We start from the raw sequence: 23,339 nt of genomic DNA on the forward strand, positions 1-23,339 counted from the left end.
AATATTCTTTACATTTTTTGTTCTGGATTTATCCAATCATGATTGGTCCTGAGGGTAATGGGTGGAGTCTTCATGCAACTGTCTACCTTAATTGTTCCCAGAGCGGTTGAGAGAGGTGCCCTTACCTTCTGAAGCAGTGAGCTGCTGACAGGATCCATGTGTTACTGATCAGGGTGCCTCCACAGTGGTGGACATTATTGAGTTGAAGACTGACTTGCCATGGCCAGTCACCTTCCTCAGCTAGTGTACCTCCAATGATTCTTTCTTCAGACAGTGTTATTAGGTCTGGCCGGGCTCCACATTCTAAGAACAAAGGTTATTAATGAGCTGGGAAGAACATGGTACATTTACATTTGGGATTTTGCTGCAGAGCTTTTCCATTACTTATGACTTTGTCTTTTATGGATTTCTCCCCAGGATATGCTAGATTTGCAAAAAGCAGGATCAACATGTTATTGTCTTTAGAGTACATGTATGACTATTCTTGCCTATTGATTACATTCTAGAGAACATTTCTGAACTTAATTGACATTGGGTTTCAAATTCTGGAGCAACTTCAAAATTGTCTAGAATGCTTCCTGAATGGTAAGGGTTAGGATTGGTCAGTGATGGATATGACAACTTAGGATAAAACTCCTGGGAAATTCCCTTCTTCTTCATAAATTGCTATGCATAGTGTGGTTTTCAGACCTTTAGCATGAATATCCCCTAGAAACTTGTTAGAAATACTGACTTCTAGATCCACATTAGGGAACAATTCAGAAGGTACCTATTGATGAGAGATACACATTTAGGTTGGAAGAAAACTGACTCATCAAGCAGCTTTCTTAGTGGTATTGCAGTTTTATCATTGGAGGTTGCAGTACATCTCCAGATCTCATGTATAACTGTATGTACCCTTGAAAGGGCACATGCTGTTGGGCCACAGAATAGGCCTTAGGGTGAGTGAACATTTCTAGTATGTAGTATACAGGTTTATTTAAATGTCTTAAAAAGCCCTCAAATGCTCTCATTGCCAGAGCTGAAATGGGCTGGGGTAGGCTATTCACAGAATCCCTCTCAATTTCTGTGCTTTATTTTCTCTTATTAATCTATTACCAAGCAATTAGAGATAAACCGACACCTATTTCTATATTGCTAGACTGGCTGTTAAGTAGTACCCTGCTTCAATAGGTATTTTTTTCTTGCAAATTTCCCAAATAGAGGACTAGATTTCCATTAAGAATATGTATGGAACTTAGGTTCCTGTGCTGCATCCTTCAAATAAATTCCCTAGTGAATTATGAAGATACATTTTTATTCAGAATAATCAAGAACTAAATGTATAGTGAAGTTTAAAAATACCTAGAGAGGTGGTATCACTTTGTAAAATTTGTTAAGTATCTGAGAAAGGCCAGTGATCCAGGTACATTTAACTGATTTCTAGCTACATTCTGTAAGCAAAAGAAATAAACAGTATTTTTCTAGGAATTATATCTCTGCTATCCTAGCTTGAAAGTATGGAGGATGGTGTTGGAACATATGAATTTCCCTTCAGAAGGTTAACGACCCAAAACTGACAAGATTTTTCATAATTCTTTCTGTTATGGATATGATTGACCTGAACCCATAACGGAGCAAGCTATCTGGTAGTTAGGAAAAGCTACATAAATGATGTCATCAAACATAATTTGCAAGTCTGCAGAAATGCCACCAAAGAATTGGGTAGTAAAAGCTTCCCAAAACTGCCAAGAAAATTTTCATAAGGTCAACCTGAGTACTGAGTGGTGGTACTCCACTGCTACTTCATTAATTTTTTTCCTAAAAGAAAAAACAGCTCAAACATCACTCCATGGATCAGTTGGATCAGCAGTGTCTTGTTTCAACAAAAAACCAATGGAATGAATTCAAAATAAAGGTACCACCTGTATAGATACCATCTTGGCAAAGAGCATAACAGATTTGCATTTTTACTCCTTATATTTTAGCAAAACATTTTATAAAATAATTTCAAAGCTTACCTTGAGTGAAAAAATTTTCTGTATCATGGTCAGTAATAGCTAGTGTTAAAAAAAAAGAATGAGACTAAGATCAACAAAATACAAGATAAAAATAATTTCCATCTTAATTTCTTAAAGTGTATATACAGACAAAAAAATCAGAACCACTGGGAGTATTTGCTGAAATTCTGATTCCTAGGCTCCATCCTCATCAGCTGAAAGAATCTCTGAGTCATGGGCCCTAGAAATCTGTTTTTACAACTTTCCTGAATTTATTAAGCACACTAACGTTTGTGTTAAAATGTTTTATCAAATACTTCATATTTCCTTGCTCTCAAGTCTCTCATTTTAGCTGGCAAATCAGAACATAACTAAGTCATTGGAATATAATATAACAAATGTTGTAGTAGAAGTTCATTTATTCAAATATTCTTATAAGGACATATTGGTATATACATATATTGCTCAACTGATACTATTCTAAGTGCTGCAGATTAAACAGTGAACAAATTACAGGTGTCTGCTCACATGTTATTTACATACAGAAATTAATCAAATAATTATTCAAATGAATTCAAAAACCAAAGGAAAAGGAGAAAATAGAGATTAACTAATGTTACCAAATAAACACAAAAGTTGTCATGGAGGAGGAAATGACATTTGAGTTGGAGGAAATAACATTTGTACAGTATTTTGAAAACCTAGAAGGGATTTGTCAAGCAAATAAGTGAGAGAAGATACTCCACATGGAAGGCATAGTGGGCATAATTGCATGAAGGTGTAGGATGTTTGTGGTGTAATAAAGTCAGCAGAGTTATTACATGTGTTGCATGCAGGGGGATGGTGGGAGAGCTGGGAAAGGAAACTATAATGGTATCATATAGTGAAGGTCCCTACATAAACTACAGTATTGTTTCCCCTACATGTCCAGTGGTCATCTCAAACTTAATGTGACCAAATTTTATCCAAAATTTGCTTCTTTAGTAAATGACACCACTTCCAATGGCAGCTAGAAAATATCTCAAATTCTCACTTTCTCATCATACTCACATTTTATTGGTCTCCATGTTCTGCACCTTCTAATAGCTGCCATTTGAATTATCCTGAGTCTCCTTATCACCTCTCCTTTTAAAAAATTTTTGGTGGCATTAGAGATTGAACCTAGGGGTACTCAGAGGCACTGAAATACATCCCATGTTTTTATTTTTTATTTTGAGACAGGTATAAGTTGCCCAGGTTGACCAACTTGTGATTCTCCTGTCTTAGCCTTTTGAGTAGCTTTCCTATCTTTTTGGTACTACTTTTGTTCATGCTTTCATCATTTGATACTAGTAATAATAACCTTCAAACTGAAATTCTCCACTACCACTTTTGTGCTTTTTCAATTTATCCACCTGTCCAGACTGACCATTTCTAAAAATGTATGTCAGATCAAATCCCCCCATACTTTCAAAGTTCTAAAACTGAATTTTCATGTTCTCCAAAACCAAGCTATGCAGTTATTTCCATCTAGAAGTGTTATGGGATTTAGGTATCATGTTTGCTTTGAAAGCTTCAGTGGAGCCACAGCATCCTTTTTGGAAACAGGAAATAAATAAAGCTGTGTATTCTTCATTATTTGAATAACAGTGACTTGGGTTTTAACCCTGACTGCCACATGCTAAACATATGACCCTGAGCAATTATACATCCTTTCTAAGTGGGGATAGTATAAGAGTCTATGGGATATGGAATGTTGTGTGGATTAAATTAAGGAAATGCTATTTAATATTTCAAAGCCAAATTCCATCCATTCTTCTTGATGAATCACTTGCTGAGAGATACCAAGAACTCTAGTCTCATTGTTTCCTGAATTTTGGCAGTAGTCACTGTTGTTTGGTCATTGGGTGCTTGGTCATATGTTCTCTTGATTATCAAGTCTGCTATTTTGACTGCTATCTTGCATTGGGATGTCTTTTGCTTCAACTGTATTATGGGGTCTTGGGGGATGGAAGTAACCATTGTATCCTCACATTATGTAACATAATGCTAAACAATGAATAAACATTGGGAAGTGCTTTTGAAAGAATTTCTTCATGTGTCAGAACAGAAGTAATATTCAGTTGCTTAAGTAACCGTGGTGCTTGGGCATCAGTAGGCAGAACACAGACCATAGAGTTGGAGCTGTGCCTTTGAATTCTTTCCTATGTGGTTAACTCTTTAGTTGCAGGCAGAAGAGAAGAGAGTCCATAGTGGGGAATGGAGACATTTGGAGAACTTGGGAAAAAATCACTGTCTAATTGTTTACTAACAAACAGGAAAGCATTCTAATACTTTAACAACTAGTACTGCTGTAGCAGGTGCATACTAGCCCAGTGTGAGATCCATGAAAATCCTTTTAATTTTGAGTTCCTTATGAGGAAATCATGGCTACTTAAGCTAGTAGTAAAAGGCAAAGTTGGTGGGTTATCCTTTATTAAGTAATTCATTTCTTTCAGTCATTCAACAATTGGTTATTGAATAACTGTTCTATACTAGATACTGGGTGGTAGAAGGACAGAAAAAGTGAACAAAGCAGAACAGTTCTTGCCTTTAGGAAATTTAAGGAATAGAATGGATCCAAACAAAAATCATACAAATGGTTACATAAATTAATATATCCATTGTGAAAGACTGCCTAGAGGTGGCTCAGAATCTTAGAAATAGAACTACCTACTGTGTGATTCAGCTATCCCACTACTGGGTATATATCCAAAGAAAATAAAATCAGTTGTTAAAGTGACATCTGAAAATCATGTTTACTGAAGCACTGTTCACTATAGCAAAGATGGGGAATCAATGTAGGTATATATCAACAGATGAATGTGAAAAAGTGTGGTATATAAACACATTAGAATATTATTCACCCATAAAAATGAAATTCTGTCATTTGTAGCAGTATGGACAGAACCAAAGGATGTTATTTTAAGTGAAATTAAGTCAGGCACAGAAAGATACTGCATATTCTCACTTATTTGTGGAAGTTCAAAAGTTGACTTCAAAAGAATAATGATTACCAGGTCCTAGAAAGGATGTTGGGGAGAGAGAGAGAGATAGAGAAATTATAGACAATGAGTTCAGGGATGGAGCTGGATAACAGAAATAATTTCTAAAGTTCTGTAGCATTGTAGGACAACTATGTTGACAATTGAATATTTCAAAATAGTTAATAAGATTTTAAATGTCCCTAATACAAAGAAATATCATGTCTGAGGTGATAGATATGCCAGTTACCCTGATATAATCATTGTACATTGTATGCATATACTAAAATGCCAATGTACCTCGTACGTATGTGTAATTACTGTGTGTCAATTAAAAATAAAAATGCATTTTTTTAAAATCAGGGATTGAACTCAGAGGCACTTGACCACTGAGCCACATCCTCAGCTCTATTTTGTATTTTATTTAGAGACAGGATCTCACTGAGTTGCTTAGTGCCTCACTTTGGCTTTGAACTTGTGATCCTCCTGCCTCAGTCTCCCAAGCCACTGGGATTAACAATGCATTTTTTAAAAAGAAGAATTATCACAATTTCCTTATGTAGCCCTGAAACTTCAGGACAGGCTTCCATTTTACAAAGTAGAAAACTGAAACTGAAAATCTTAGATTCTTAACTTTAAAATTAGTTGCTGTTCAAACATTGCCTTAAAGGATCAACCTAAGTAATTTCAACAAGATAGTGAATTTATATAATACCAAGTTTGCTTTCTTACCTCATTTTATTATATATAAGTCTCAAACAGAATGGAAAAAGGCATGTTGGAACAAATTAAAATATACTGCCCTCATGTGAACACTAGAAATGAGATCTCCCATGTTAAAATTATTCCATTTAAAAAGAAAACAGTATGTTTTAAGATAAAAAAATCATTGAAAAGTAAAAAAAAATAGAATGTTTATATTAGAAAGGTATATACTATATATATTTAGCTTTTAATATATTGTTTTTATAAAGTTAATAATTTTAAAGAAAGAAAAGCCAGCCTCTGTTTTAATTAGAGATTTAAATTTGAATTAGTAAACTTCAGAGATATATTGAAATAAAATGGTATACAAAAAAATGGTACTTGCATGTTATCCCAGTTGAAGGATTTATTTCCAAGTTTCCAGAGTTATTCTGCATTTGTTGTAAAATAGCCTGAACTCTGCCTTTCATTGATCCTCCATTGTTACCTCTAGTGCATCGAAATTTCATGACAACATCTGCTATCACACCACCACTACCATTTGGCCTGTAAACCATAAAGATATTTTTAAATGGATAATTATTATATTTATACTGCTTATATAGTCTTCTCGATTGAGCTTTTTAAAATAATTCACTTGAGGAATTTGCCTTTAGAACAGTTACATAATGGTATTTGAATAAGTAATAATAGATCAAAATTCTGTTCCCCAAAATTCAATTTCAATGCACAGTACACTATACTCACCACATAGTATAGCAGGCTTTGAAGTTGGAATGTCATAGCCTTTTACTGTGTGATTTTTGCTAAGTTACTTAAGTTTCTTAAGCTTTCTGTATCTATGACTTCTCATACATAAAACAGTTGTGCACAAAGTTTGGGGAAAAGTACATACCATATCCTAAGTGCACTGTAATGTTAGCTATTATTAGACTTTAGCAATCTGAAAAAAACCCTCATCTCCTTAAGCAAATATCTGCTTAAACAAACTTACAAACAGGAGATTTCAAGATTATGTGACACAGAAGTTGAATTTAACTTTTTTGGAATTTAGACCTATTCATCTGATTATAGCATCAAATTTTAACTTTTATAGTCATATGTTAAGATTTTATAGCCCATTTCAATTAGCCACAGATACTTCATTCCTAGAAATGAAACTTGATATCTTTGTTAAAGGTTCTGATTATCTAAAACCTAGATAAATTGCACATTATGTTAGTTACCATATTAATTACCACATAAACTATTACCTCCACTTGACTTTGTCGAAATTTCTACCTCAAACAAGAGTGTATGGGAGACACTATTGTTCCATATCCTCACTAATATTTGATATAATCAGGCTATAATTTAATTCTTACAGTTAAATGAGTTAAAATGATATTCTTTAGTTTTACTTTTATAGTAGTAAATCACATAGGTTCTAGAATCAAAACTGGCTAAATTCAAATCCCAATGCTAATTTCCATTAGCTCTGGAATCACTAGCAAGTTACTTAATTTCTTCATGCCTCAGTTTCCTCTGATAATCAAAGTGCTTCTTTGGTAGAGTCATAATGAAGATCAAATAAATTAATTGATACAAAGCAGTCTTTTTTGAATATTTATTTATAACTTTCATCATTCATTAAAGATCCCTCATCCTTGAGTCACAAATTCATATTTTTTTCTATTGTTTCTTGGTCTTTTTCTTATTTAATTATTAGTATAGATACCAATAATTTGTCCACTTTCTTGGTTGCAGACATATTCTCCTTGTATATAATGTATCTTTACACTTTCTTCTCTTTTCTTTTCCCTCTCTGTCTTCCTCTCCCGGTCTCTCTCTCTCTCTCTCTCTCTCTCTCTCTCTCTCTCTCTCTCTCTCTCTCTCTCTCTCTCTCTCTCTTTCTCTCTCTCTCTCTCTTTTGGTACCAAGGATTGAACCCGGGGATGCTTAACAACTGAGTCATATTCCTAGCACTTTTTGTATTTTTATTTAGAGACTTTTTGTATTTTATTTAGGGTCTCACTGACTTTTTGTTTAGGGCTTCACTAAACTGCCAAGGTTGGCTTTGAACTTGAAATCCTCCTACCTCAACCTCCCCAGCTGTTGGAATTATAGATGTGTGCCACCTTACCTGACTACACTTTCTTTTTAGTATCCTTTGTTAGGGAAAATCAATTCTAAAATGTCTTATTTTAAAAATCCTTTTATTCTCCCATATTTTCTTGTTAAAATTTTAAGTTTTTGATGTTAATATTCAGGTTTTAAGCTTATGTATGTATGAGCTTGAGATTTTATTTTTTTCATATGAACCATTGTCTTTCAGGTTTGTGTCTGCACTTCTGTGATACTTTGTTTATATAGGTCTGTGAGTCTGGATGATTCATTCTGTTCCTTCCTATTAAACTTAATATTTATGTTCATAAAATCCACTGCTATGAATTTGTTTGCTTCTCCTTGCTTAATATATTTTGAGGACATATTATTAGGTGTCTATATGCTTAGAAGAATTTTATCTTCCTTATGAACTATTTCTTTTGTCTAAACATTTTACTTTATCCCTAGTTAATTTTTTTTTCATTTTAAAATTTCAAGTCTGATATTACTATGGCTACATTGGCTTTCTTGTGGTTATTATTTGCTTAATATAAATGTAAGTCTGTTGAATGTTTTAGTATATATCACTTAATATTCACATTTTAAAATTTTGGGATATTAATGATTTTCTTCATCTTCATGTGAGCTTAACTTGCATTTGAAATGAAAATTGTAATACTTTATCTAACATTTCCAGTTATTGTATATGGAAAGGGCTTTTTAAAAAAATATTTACTTTCATGTTGCTAGACAAAAAAGTTGTAATTATATGTTCAATGTCACTGCTTCATCCAAACTTAAATATTAATGAGAATGACAACTCTGAACCCCAGTCACAGCTAATATTGAAAGAGAACAGAAACTTGTAATAGAAATAAGCACAAGAAGGTGCTTATTTAATATTTGAGTGTAAATATTAAATTAGTTCCTGGAGTTAATAGTAATTTGGAATTGGCAATTAAGATGGGATGGGGAAACCAAGAGGCATATGAAAGCATCAAACCAACTTTGCCTAAAGCACTTTGAAGAATACTTTATCAACTAATTAAGTTGAAGATATTCCAAACTAAAGATCTAAAAATTACACGTTTAGGTATATATTCTTGATGAACCTTCTCATATGTGCATGTGTAAAGAATGCCTATTGTAGGGTTGCTTAGAATGTCCAAAGATTAAAAAAGTTAATACAAATTGAATGTTGAGTGAATAAATAAACTGTGGATGTTCACTCAATAACATAATAAAATAAATGAATGTACAACAGTAAAAATGAATCAACTAGGTTTAGCTGTATTAACCTTGATTCACATAAAAAGAAATTTGAGAAAATTTATAGAAAATAATGTATAATCCTATTTATATAAAGTTGAAAAACATTCAAAACAACTCTATGTTAGCTATAAATATATTCAAATACAATAAAAATATAGGAGCATGCATGAGAGAACCATTATGGAATCTTCTTTCACAGTCAACGTCCAGCCCTATTAAGCCTACTTTAAAGATTTATCTGAATCTCATTATCATTGCTTTTTTTCTACCATTGCTATCATCCTAATCGAGGTGACCAAAATATCTATTTTACATTATTGAAATTTCTCTATGAATTCTCCTGCTTTGAGTCTTGCCTCCTCAATTAATGCTACATGCAGCAGTGTAAAGATCATTTAAAATCAGTGTTGCTAAAATTAATTGGTTTCCTATCTCATTCAGAGTAAAACCTAAAGTCCTTTATTATGTTCCACAAGACCTATATGACCTTGTGTTTGGGGAGGTCTCTGATGGTGCTCATCTCCTACACCTTTCTCCTATTTATTCCATAATAGCTACAATCCTTTCTGTTTGTTGATGACCTCATACACGTTCTCACATCAAGTACTTGCTGGTTTCTTTGCTGGGAATGCTTTTTTTCCCCTTATATTTGCAATGCTTATTTTTGTCAGAGAAGACTTTCCTGTTCATCTCCTATTAAAAACAAACATATAAAAACAAAACAAACAACAACAACAACAAAAAACAACCTTCCTGTTTATCTCTAATCCTCATCTCCTTATCCTTTATTTTTCTTCATGATGAATATCACATCTGGGCTGTGTGTGTATGTGTGTGTGTGTGTGTGTGTGTGTGTGTGTGTGTGTGTGTGTTTACTTTGTACAGGGATTGAACCAGGGCACTTAACCACTGAGCCATATCCTCAGCCCTTATTTTTTAATTTTTAACTTTTGGACAGAATCTCATTAAGTTGCTTAAGGCGTTGCTAAGTTTTTGAGGCTGGCTTTGAACCTGCCATCCTACTACTTTAGCCTCCTGAGCTGCTGGAATTACAGGTGTGCACCATCTTTCCCTGCTCAAACTGGCCAATCTTAAACCTGATTATCCTACCTCACCATTCCTTCATTCAGAAACCTTAGCAGAGGCTTTTGCTTACTATTGCTCCTCTCTCCTCTGCCTCCTGACTGACCTCTGCTTCCCATGTGCCCTCCCACCCTCAATCAAGTATGGCATGTCCATTCCTCTTGGAAACTGTGAATAACAAATTTTTTCAATGGTAATTGTCTCCTGAGTTTTTGGTATTATTTTATTCCAAATTTTCTATCAACATACTGTATTTTAAAGCAGAAGATAAAGTGGTGTGTATGTGAAGGGGAATATGTATGCATTAAAGTTTCAGGTACAGGATGACAGATTTTACAAAGATCTAGAGGTTAGCAAAAGTGAAGAACTGAAAGAAGTTTAGTGGGGCCAGTGAATAAAGAACAAGGAGAGTAATGAAAGACATCCCTGGATATGGAGATGAGAAAAGAAGTCAGATAAAGGAAGGTTTAATAAACTTCTTGAAATGTATGTATATAACATATGTGTGTGTTTATCTCACATATATGTGTGTTTGTATATCTCAAATATATGTATGTATCAGGATGCATATATATTACATATACTATAAATTGATATGTCCATACATATAAAGAATACATATATCTTTAATATAGATATATAATGTGTGTATATATAGTTATATTTATATGTATAAAATACATATATCTTTAATATAGATATATAATGTGTGTATATATAGTTATATTTATATGTATAAAATCTCATATATAATATGAGTGAAGAGTTGCCATTAGGAAGGCTTTAACTCTGGGTATAGGATGTTTGAATTTTTGTTTTAAAAAATCTTTCTCTCTGTTACATGGAGTGTGGAGTGGAGTAAGACTGTAGGGTTGGAGGTACCTCATACTCCAGGAGTAAAATGGATGATAGAAGTGTATTTGAAGAAGAGTTACAGATCTTGGAGATAGTCAGAAAATAGAACTTTTAAGGATTAAATGATGAGATGTGTGGGTTTAAGAGAGAGGTAGGAATTAAAGATGAGTCCTTGATTTCTTTCTTGAGCAACTAGGTTGATGGTGATGTCATCGATGGAGACAGGCAATGCTAGAAGAATAGCATATCTGAGGAGTGATGATAGGTTCAAGTTTGGATATATTAAAGTTGAGTTGTCTGTAAGATATTCATGTTGTAGTATCAAGAGATGACTCTGTGTGTCTAGAGATGAAAGAGGACTGGCCCAGAGATAGAACTTTGAGGCAAATAAACATAATTGGTGATAAAGCCATTGAAAAGAGAGAATGTGAACTGAGAAGATGCATGGCTCACAGTATAGCCTGCTGTTCAATAATATTTGAGGAATGTACAGAGAAAGGACAAGAGGTGGCAAAGGAAATTGAGGAGCAGCTAGAGAAGTAAGAGGAGAATTGAGGCTGAGTAGGGTCATAGGAACCAAGGGATGGCATTATGGATAGGCAGCAGTGCCAAATACTGTTGAGAGGTGCAAGAGGAGTGCTAATATGGTTTATTTGTATTTTGTACTTTGGCTGTCTTTGTTGAACTTGGCAAGAGCAGTGTGTATTCTGTGGTGTCATCAAGAACAAAATTGCAGTAGATTGAATAGTAAGTGTGAAATTAACAAAGGAAAGGAAATTCACATGGTTGATTTAGTCATATAAGTTTTGAGGGCTTAAACAGTTGAGCATTAATAACTGGTACAGATGTTTTTACAACAATGTACTAAGGTGAATATGCAGTGAAATGATTATGCTTTTGGAAAATACCCTTCCCACAGACTTTCAACTCCCAGGAGTTAAAGTAGTAGGAACAGTCTGTGGGAAGGGTATTTTCCAAAATACCTAGAGCTATGTACTTAATTTTTATAAATGAGTTCTTGAGAAGAACAGTATAATTTCTCTGCCTATCAAAGAACTTTTGTATATTATTTGAAGGACTGAGTACATTTAAGAATGTGTACATTTAAGATGTTTTGGGTAGGGTCAGTCAATCAAGGTGACTATATTAGTTGGAGGAGAGGATCAACCTAATAATATCATATGGACATGTACATATTTAACTAAGACAGGAACTGTAAAAACCTAGTACACATACTCCTGCTCGTATTAGTCCATGACAGAAATGTCATGGATTTGGCTGCAACATCCTTTTACTACAGCATTCCAGCCAGATGAAATTAAAAAGCCACTTCTGATGTTGGTTATCATATCCTGATATTGGATGAATATACCCAGAACTGAAGCAGGAGACATATTTTACGTAGACTGCATTGTAAATGCCATCTGGATTCAGATGACTCTATTATAGTACCTTTATTCCAAGTTTCCCTGAATCTTTTCTTCCTTCTCCATTAAGAACTGAAGTCATTTGGTACTCATATTAGTAGCCAAATAAGCCATATAGGATATTTTTGAAATTTTTAAAAGTTGCCCAGGATTCTATTTTCATATTGTTACAGTAAACTTCATGAGCATGCCATTTATTATCTGTGGTATGAACAAAAGTCAAATGTGACAAATTTCATTTATGCTTATATAGTTTTTCTTATAGTTTCACTCACCTCAGTTTGACAACATGAGCTCTCATGAACTGATTTCTTAAATTTGACTCTCGCAATGTTTTAGCAATCTGTAGAAATACAAGGAAAAAAATACTTTCTATAATTACATTTCTTTCTTTCTTTTCTCCCAACCTTCAATGTAGGACTTAAGTTAATGAGGAATAGAGGCCTAAATTTTCAATTGAGTTTACTTCAGTTTAATCACAAAAGCATGGGATTGATTCAGGCAGGCTCTATAACCTTTTAATGTATTGTGCTTTTCTTCCTCTATTAAGCAGAGATGATAGTGACAGCATGTGTCTTTACTAGACCTCATCCAAATTGCATCAGATATTTTACTTCATGAGAGCTTGTTTTGTGACTTGGCAAATGTTTCTTTTTTGAATTTTAAATTTTTTAATTTGTTTTAATTAGTTATATATGACAGTAGAATGCACTTATATACTTTGATATATTATACATAGATGGAATATAATTTCTAATTTTTCTGAGTATATACATATTGTTGAATCACATTGGTCATACAGTCACATACATGCATAAAGTAATAATATCTGTTTCATTCTACTATCTTTCTTATCCCCACATTCCCTGCCTTCCCCTCCTTCACTTCCCTTTACCTAATCTATGGTAATGCTATTCTTTTTTTTTTTTTGCATTACAATTCTTAATACACATATATACCTCAATTTTTGTATCTTTGTATATAAAGTATGTTGACACCCAATTCAAGTCTTCATACATGTACTTTGTATAATGATGTCCATCATATTCCACCATCCTTGCTAATACCATGTTCCCTCTCTTTCCCTCCCACCCCTCTTCCCTATCTAGAATTCATCTATTCCTCCCAATCCCACTATGGGTCAACCTCCTTATATCAGAGAAAACATTTGGTATTTGTTTTTGGGGGGTTTGGCTGACTTCACTTAGCATTATCTTCTCTAAGGGACTTGGCAGATGTTTCTAAGGGTATTGGTGTAACAGCCAAATTAACACTAGAGAAGTTCACTCATACAAGTTACCATGTGTGATACCCAACAGCTATTTCTAAAATGGATAAAACTAGATTAAAGCAGATTAAGTGAGTAGCAATGGAAAGCCTGAAGAGAATGGGAAAAGAAGCAAAGGACAGTCTTTTCCTTGTCATTTCTGATTTATGACTAAGCTCAACAGGTTATTTTTAGCATTATTTGGTAATTTTTTGACCTAATCATAACTATTTCCCTGAGTCATTGCTCAGTCTTAGAAATGATGAGCTGTCTTGGAATATAAAATTTAGCCTTACAGTCAAGGAAGAGTGCTGCTATAACTGATATAGTTTTACTGTGTTGCAGGATCAGCTGTAGTTTTATAATGGAGAGTGGATTACTTAAGCTTGCATTGTGAGTAGTACCCTGATGGAAATGGACATGAAAATGTAAAGATGGGAGAATTAAATAGTATGCCGAATATTACATTTAGCCAGGATTTGAAGCCACCTCTTCAAAAGTTTATGCAACTTCTATTATATCACAATGTATCTTACTTTGAATCCATTCCTATCAGTGGATTGATATCAGACCAATCAGTTGTTTAAAAAGATAATTTTTTTCTCAAAGAGACCTTGAATATTCTTTAGAACAATGAAATGATTGACTTTATTAAAATAATTCAAGTTCCTTTTTTAAAATTCAAGTAATACTAGCAAGCAGTAAGAAAAAAAAATCACTCCAAACTCTATCACCTAGAATTAACTATTGATGTCATTCTTTGCTCTATATTCCAATTATCTAAATAGAAGGATGTATTTTAATATTTTTAGTAATGTGGTATATTACACACGGTACTTCAATAAAAGGATTTAAATTTAATCTTACTTGACTTTAATGAATATAAAAACTGAAATAAAGCTGAAGCAATAGCTAAAATTTAAACAAATATTTCTTATTATTATATTTTAATTCATAATTGGACATTGCACAGGCAAGTTTCTACTGGATTAAAGTGTAAAAGATCCACTTTAATTTTGACATGTTCATTGTATGAAAAACATTATAAGACATTTAGAGATGCTTAAGATAATAAACATTAAAAATCCATTAGTTGGTTGACATGAATGTCCAAACAAAGGAAGAGATGAGATTACATATTTCACAGAGTGGATGAAAATTTTGTTATTGACTTTATCTTTGGAACTTATTAAATGATTGCTAGAAAATCAATGAGTTGATACTTGAAAAGTATACCAGTGGAATAGTAGAAAGGGCAATAGATGAAAACAATTTGATTTAGCTTGCTAAAGAACTTTAATGAAATGAGTAACTATTTTTTTCCTTTCAGTTTCTCCATCTGTAAAAGGAATGTAGTCAAAAGTAAAAATGATTTATGTATATACAGTTGGACTGTTGCAACTCACAGAGACTATTGTATCTACTTTTAGTAAGCTTGACATTCAATCTTTGTACATTTTCCTTCCTTCCAAATGTATTAATCTATTCAAATGAATTACTTTCCACACTCATTTGATTTTGTAACCTATATTGTTGACCTTTTTTATTACATTGGGCAAAAAACAAATAAACAATGAAAAAAGGAAGACCTGTTTTATATTTTCTTCCTGATTGAGGATGATAATACTATTCTTGTATTCTAAGGTAGTCTAGAATCCTCAACCTCAGTAATATTCTTAGTCAATAAGGATTAGTTAGATATGGATTAGGTAAATTCTAACAAAGTGAATATCATTAAATTTGTTAGCAGAGCAGGTAATATAAAGGGGGAAAACTACACACAGATTTTTGGCACGTTTTTCATCTTCAGAGAGAAAAAAAAAACTTATTAGCTACATGTAAATGTGTCAGATAAATCACCCTCTTCCAAGCTTTGTTACTTGATACTTATAGTTTTTCGTGTTGCTTACAAGCTGAATAATAGTAATAATGTTTTTGCGATCTTATTTACTTTCCACTTCTTTATTTTAAACTTTAATCAGAAGGTCTAGAAATCTTGTTTTCAAGGAAAAGATGGAAGATATATTTTTATATGGTTATATGATCTATTACTCTACTAGTTTCAGTTTTTTTGTGTGTGTGCCAGGGATTGAACTCAAGGTCACTTAATCACTGAGCCATATTCCCAGCCATTTTTATTTTTATTTTTTTATTTTGAGATAGGGTCTCACTAGGTTGCTTATAGCCTCATTAAGTTGCTGACGATGGCTTTGAACCTGCCATCCTCCTGCCTCATCCTCTTGGTTAGCTTTATCATTGCTGTAGCCAAAACACCTGACAAGAACAACTTAGAGGAAGAAAATTTATTTGGGGTTCATGGTTACAGAGGATTCAGCCCATAGATGGCTGACTCCATTTCTATGGGGCAAGGAGAGACAGCACATCACAGTGGAAAGGACCTAACTGAGGAAAGATACTTATCTCATGGTGAGGTCAGGAAGTAGAGAGAGAGAGCAGGGGAATGGGGCTGCAGGAAAGTTGCACCCTTCCAGGGCACACTTCCATCAATCCATCTCCTCCAGCCATGTCCATCTGACTACCCACCTGACTATAGTTGTCACCTCATCAGTCAATTTAAACTAGAATGGACTGATTAACTTACAGCTCTTATAATCTAGTCATTTTACCTCTGAATATTCCTGTGTTCAAAGGAGATTCAGAAGGACACCTCATGTTCAAAACATAATATTTTAATCATGCACTCCTATGGGTAAAACATTTTATCCATGAATTGCCAAAGCATTTGTACAGTATAAATTTTAAATTATATACATGTAATAATAATGTATTATGAACAATGTACTTTATAAAACATAAAGTTAGAAATAATAGAGGATAACTTATAAAAAATAGGTATTTAATTCCACTTTTAAAGATAATATTTTCATGGTTATGATATTACTGGACAGGGTTTATAAAAATGATTTGAAGATCTGATTACAGTTTACATTTAATCTTTGATTTTAAGTGCTGAAAACATTTCCACATAGTTAATGTGGTCCAAATGTATGACATTTATGACTGCCAGAACTTAATAAACCATGACCCTAAGTTGTCATTCTCACCCATCATACAACGGTTGTTGAAATTAAGCATCAGGCTTTCCATTTTCTCTATTACTAATTAGTTATTCTTGCAAATCAAATAAAATATGTTATATTTTATATGTTTTTTAAGAAATATGTTCAAAATCCTTGAAACATGATATTTTAATTATTTCTCAATTTTTATGTGTGCTTGAGACTTTTTATAGATAGCATACTTCACATAATTCCAGCACAGCAAAAGAATACCCTGTCACCTAATGATGAGTACAATGCTAGGCACGTTTTCAAAGGTTTTTCTTCATGGTGATGGGTGGGTTATTTGGAATGATTGAAGTGTTTTAAGGATGAATCCTAGGTTTCAGGTTGAGATAACAGAATAAAAAGCATTATAATTAATTGTAAAAGGGATTGTTGGAAAAGTTTAGGATGGAGTGGAATCATTATAAATTTGATTTGGGGCAAAATATATTTGAGGTGTTTTGAAATAACCATGGAAAGAGAGCAACCTAGAAATTTGGTACAAAGCTCTGAAGAGCAGATAAAAGTCTAAGCTGTAGATAAAGTAAGTCATTTGTATATAAGTTTTAAAGTAATGGACAGGGATTAGATAATCTAAAGGTAGAATATAGTGTGAGAGGAGGGGAGAGTGTAAGTGAAACCCTTGAGGAATTTTACCATTTAATGGTGGTTAAGAGGATGATGAACAAAAAAGTGTATAGAGAAGGAATGGTGAGAGAGGCAGGGTAAGAAAAATAGGTGAATGCGTGACATGCATATCTCTCATAAAAAAATCACAAAATCATAGATTTTTTTCAATGGGAATATACAGTAAAAATCATCTAGTTCAACTATTTTATTTTACTAATGAATAAACAGAATAAGAAAGAGGGGCAAATTTCTCAATATAATAGAATAAAGACTACTATACAACTCATTGTTACCACATTATCTATGGGACAAGGATAATTGTGACACTCATGTTACCATTGGGAAATGGTATGACCTTTGGATTTCAAGAGAAATTTTGAAATATTAAATGTATTATCAAGCCACAGTACTCTAAATAATCTAGTACTAGGTCAGACAAAAACTAATCAGTGGAAAAGAGTAGAGTACAGAAAAAAGAAAGGAAGAATTGAACATTTGATAAAGGTGACATTATGGATAAATTAGTTGCTCTATGCAACACATTGTTTTGGGACCATCATCTAGTTATTTGTGGGGGGAAAAGTTGAATCTCTACCTTAAAAATTCCAATGAATCAAAGATAAATTTTAATAGCTGAAATAATTAGGTACAGAAAGAAAACATAAATGAATTCTTAAAAAATATTTAGGGTGAAGAAAGTCATTCTTGGCACAAAAGAGAAAAATTATAAAGAGGATCGATAATTTGGTTCATATGAAAACTCAATCTTCTTCTTGGCATAATAAGCTCTACCTTATAAACAAGACTGAAAATTATAGAAATACGTGTAACATGAATGACAGACAAATTTTAATAGTCAAAAAGTTTTTTCTAATTCATATTAAAAAACAAGGCTCTATTAAAATTGGACAAGGTTATAATCAGTAGTTCACAAACAAAATTGTAAAAATAATTTATTAGTATATAGAAACAGATTAAATCTCTGGTAATCAAATAAATGCAAACTAAAATAATTATGAAATATCATTTCTCACTTGTTGAACTAGCTATAATTAAAATAATTTATAACACCTGATATTAATACTGTGGGGAAATAAGCATACTTGATAGTTATCTGCTGGTGGAGGTATAAACTTGGGAACTTCCAGAATCCAACACAGACATTAAAATAAATATTTTAATTATATACAGGAGGACAACAGATAAACAGAAAAATTTCAAATATTCTTCAGATATTCAAAGCATAACTCTTCTGTCCTCTACTCCTTACATGTGGGCTGCTTGCTAAAAAGAGTATAATATGGAAATGGGAGGAATAACTATACTGTGCAAACTTGACCAATACCACTTCAGCCAGTAATCAAGGTTGACAGTGCTAAATCAATTTAGTAATAATGAACGCCTTCAATATTAGGTAATGAAAATGACACTTTGTATCCATAGTCTCCCTACCCAAAACCCAGAATCCCACCATATGAAAAAAAAATAGCAGAAAACCCAAATTATGGGACTTTCTACCAAATACCTGACCAAAGTTCAAATTCAAACTTTTCAAAATCAGGGAAAATCTTGAGAAACTGTTATAGATGATATGTCACTCATGACTTAAGAAAATGTGATTAGAACCAGTATATTAGCAATTTAACTTGGAGAAAGCATAGATAAACACGTCTTTCACCATTCAAGAGAGGAAAATATGCAGAGAATCAAGCAATTGAAATATACCTTAAAATGTTAGGTTTATTAATGATAATCGTACAATGGAATAAAGACAATATCCACATACCATAGATTCAATCTTTTCACTCAAACTCCTACATTCCTGTGTAGCTGGTGAACTTAACTGATCATTATATTCAACGTTTAGTATTTGAAAACTGCTATGGTAAAAGCAAGCTTTTTGATCTGAAGAAGAAAGAAAAAAAAAGATTAATCTCACATAAGTATTCAAGTAGTTGAATCTTCATTTTATTCAGGATTATGGGAAGTTATATTATACAATTAAAATTTGCTTTACTTGAAAGATAGAAAACTATATATTTAATATATAGGTACCTACAGTAAAATTATTTTCTTTCAATATTTATAAAGATTGGCAAAGCTAGAATTGTGAAAGCTATATTAATATCATAGTAGAATTATTATTTGAGACATTAAAAATTGTTCAGAGTGCTGGGCTGGGGTTGTGCCTCAGCAGTAGAGTGCTCACCAAGCACATGCGAGGGCCTGGGTTCAATCCTCAGCACCACATAAAAATAAATAAATAAAAATAGAAAGGAGGAATTGAGCATTTGATAAAGGTGACATTATAGATAAATTAGTTGCTATATTAAAAAAATTGTTCAGAGTGCTATAGTTTTCATTCTTACTATAACTTAGGGAGCTTTGTGGCTTATTCATTTAAGAAATATTAAATATTTTAATATACTATTCATTTATTTCTATGGAAGAATTCAAATAACTGAATAGTTTAAAAGTTATGTCAAGGATCTGAAGTTGTGTCTTAATGGTAGAATGCTCTCCTAGCACATATTGAAGCACTGGGTTTGATCCTCAGCACCACATAAACATAAATAAAATAAAAAATGGTGCTGTGTCCATCTACAACTAAAAAAATTTTAAAAAATTATTTCAAATAAAATTGCTTAATGGAATTAGTGATTTGACTTAATTTTTTTTTGAAAAAGCTAGAAAATAAATTTTCTGACAGCATATCTAATCTGGTAATCCACTCTGAGCTGTTTTCATCAAAAAGGATCTTCCAGAATATATATTTGGCTGTGTTAAGACCAAGATCCCTAAAACACACCTGTACACAACTCAGAAACATCATGAATATGGACATAACCCAAAATAACCTTTCTTAGAAAAAATTGATGCTTTATTTTTATCATTTATGTACATAACTTATGCAGAGAAGTGTTTGAGGAAAGAGTTGGAGATCCTATGGAGAGGATGGTCTTTGTAACTGAGGGACAAGTCATTTTGACATTATAAGTGATTACTGGGACATTATTTAAACAGGATTCACTAAAGTAAGTACCTCCTCTTTGTGTTCCAATGTTATAAGAGAATCTCATTAGGAGTGAAATTCAATTAATATAATTTGAAACTTGATGTCTTTTTCCTTCTTCTGTAATTATTCTTACTGATAGTTAACTCCAGGTGATTTGATAGCAAAATATAGTCAAAAGCAAAATTTAGCTATAGTCTTTATATTTGATCATGTAAAATTATACCATATTAATATTTTTCTCTAGCTTGGTAATTTTATTGCATCATTGTGAATTTTTCAGCCTTTTTATAGCTAAGGACTTTGACCTGTTTACATTAGGATATATGATAAATTATGTTCTCTCTTTTTCTCTCCAGACACATGCCACTTGGTACATTCATGCACAGTATTTAAATGATTTATCATAATTATGTCTAAAATAAAAATAAATAACCACAAAGAAATACTTAAGTGAAAAAAGATTATGATGCTTGCTATTGCATAGTAAAACTTGACACATTTTATATGTGAAAGCTTCTGAAAGAATATTCATCAAGATTTTAAGGAAAGGTATTTGTGAATGAATAAACTGTGTATTCTTTTATTATTTTTCTAGTCCATGTTTTTTAATCTTATTGGTGATATAAAAATGTTAAAAACAAATGATAAGAGAAACAAATGATAAAAGCACAGAATCTTTTTTAAAGTTTGGCATTACCCCTTTCTACTTCTCAACTGCAAATTCATCTACTGGTCTTCATAACTGTTTTGCTTACAAAAATCTGATTTTAAGAGATGGAGTGTGAATTAATAAATTCTTAGCCATATACAAATTTTAGCTGGTGAAACTTAAGGTTCATTACAATATTTAAGTTTTATGATTTTATTAAGAGGTTAAATGAGGAAGGCAATCATGGTATTAACAAAAAACCAAAATGAACCAAATTTTAACATCAGAAAAGTATGATGACTTTCTTTTTTTGTCTAGAATGGTTCTTGCATGGGTAGCAATGTTTGATATATTAAAGATGTATTATTTGTATATTTAAAAAGACTCAAAAGGAGAAGAGATAAAATGCTTATTGAGAGGAAATATAGATATGAAAGTAGAGAAGCATTCTAAGATCACTTTGTATTAAGAAATAAGTAGTAACAAGAGAGATCATATTTTTAATCTGAAAGTATATTTAATTATTTAGTCTGAAAAGTAATAGTCTCTGATACTTACTAAAAGCTAAAAAGTGAATAAGTAGACCTACGATCACTGCCAGGATCACCACCACTGCCACGGTGATGAAACATACTATATATGGATTCAGGAATCTCGAATTTGATGGCGCCCATGCTGGTCTGAAGAGAAAGAGAAGAGGTCACTTGTTTCACTCAGAAAATCAATCATTTCCATGCTTATAATCTTCTGTCTTTCTCAGTCTCTTAGCTCCATTGATGGAAATATAGTCCTAGAAATGAACCTGAACTGAGCAAGGTTCTCTTTTAATGTTTTTTTTCTTTCAAGGGTTTGTTGTTATTGTTTTCCTGCACAAAATTATTGACTAAGTAATTTGATGGAAACATAAGGAAATCTGAGCTGTGGTTTGGAGTTGCTTTCTGTTAGAAATTTCTAACAATTGGTGTATTTCTCAAGAATAACTTATCATTGTCTTTTGCAGCAATGCTTTTCAAGAGAATGGACTAGATATTACTGTAGCAACCCGCCTCACCTGGGTACAATCCCTAGGAACATACTAAAGAGAAATAATTTTGGAAGACAAGAAGGGTGGAGAAGAGGAAAGAAGTAGGGGTTGAGGGAGTAAGATCAGAAGCAATCTTCATTGTGATAATCATATTATTAAAAATGATAATGTGGGCAGAAACAAGGGGCTGGGATCCAGGAGAGTAGCCAGCACCTGAAATGGATTAGAATTGCTCCAACACCAGAGGATTTCTGTAATTTACCATTTCCCCCCATTAATTTGTCAACAGCAGTGTAGGTCAGTAGATTTGTAATAGTGTAGTAGTACAGTATTTCATATTCTATTAAGTATATCAATCAGGAAGACCTTTTTCACTGCCTCACTCCCTCCACTACACAGAGAGTTACACACACTCCCACAGGGGAGGGCACAAGAGGAGTTGGCTGTGAATTTTGGTTCTCCTTGCCATTTATCTGAGACTGTGATTTTATTTTGTTTTATTTTATTTATCTATCTATCTATTTATTTTTTTAGATTCTAGGGATTGAACCCATGGCCTTGCTCTGGTAGGCAAGTGCTCTACTACTGAGCTACATTCCCAATACTTTTTTTTTTTTTTAATTTGGAGATAGGGTCTCAGAAAGTTACCCAGACTGTCCTTGAATTTATGATTCTCCTGCCTCAGCCTTCCAAATAGCTGGGATTACAGGCATACACCACCACCTGGGTACAATCCCTAGGAACATACTAAAGTTTATCTAAGACATTTTATCTAAGAAATGGAAACAATACCTACCTCTGTTTTGAAGATTAAATGAGGTTATATTAAATAAACATTAAAAATTAAATATTTGTAGTTAAATAGGTTATTCACAAGGGTTTGAACACCATGAAAGTAAAGATGGTTTTCATGCTGGTCTTTGTGACACATTTTAGGGTACATGGCATATATAGGTATTTTATAAATGTTTATAATATTTATAAATAATAGTTGCAAGTACTAACTTCCAGGTCTGTTCCAGATTTGAAAACCTTCACAGAAGGGCTGAAGTTGTAGAGTGCTTGCCTAACATGTGTGAGGCACTGGGTTCGATTCTTAGCACCACACATGAGTATATAAAATAAAGGTTTGTCAACAACTAAAAAAATATTTAAAAAAAATCTTCACAGAGTTGGAAAGCAGTTTCATTTAATCAGATTCTAGTCAGAATTCCATTTTTTTTCTGTTTTGTTTCACTAAAAATCTGATGTAAGATCAATAATTCCCAGGGCTGGGGTTG

At 32.7% G+C, this 23,339-nt stretch overlaps 1 protein-coding gene across 1 annotated transcript in view; it reads right to left on the minus strand.

The window, feature by feature from the left end:
• Tmprss11d (transmembrane serine protease 11D) overlaps positions 1-23,339 on the minus strand; it is a 57,781-nt gene that overhangs the window by 14,973 nt on the left and 19,469 nt on the right. The window contains 8 exon segments of the mRNA XM_078020718.1: positions 126-303; positions 2,001-2,054; positions 2,057-2,110; positions 3,322-3,392; positions 6,068-6,232; positions 12,684-12,751; positions 19,157-19,275; positions 21,594-21,715. Coding sequence (XP_077876844.1) covers positions 126-303; positions 2,001-2,054; positions 2,057-2,110; positions 3,322-3,392; positions 6,068-6,232; positions 12,684-12,751; positions 19,157-19,275; positions 21,594-21,715 — 831 coding nt within the window.

The sequence above is a fragment of the Ictidomys tridecemlineatus genome, chromosome 9, assembly GCF_052094955.1.
Source record: "Ictidomys tridecemlineatus isolate mIctTri1 chromosome 9, mIctTri1.hap1, whole genome shotgun sequence".
In the NCBI taxonomy this organism is placed as follows: domain Eukaryota; kingdom Metazoa; phylum Chordata; class Mammalia; order Rodentia; family Sciuridae; genus Ictidomys; species Ictidomys tridecemlineatus.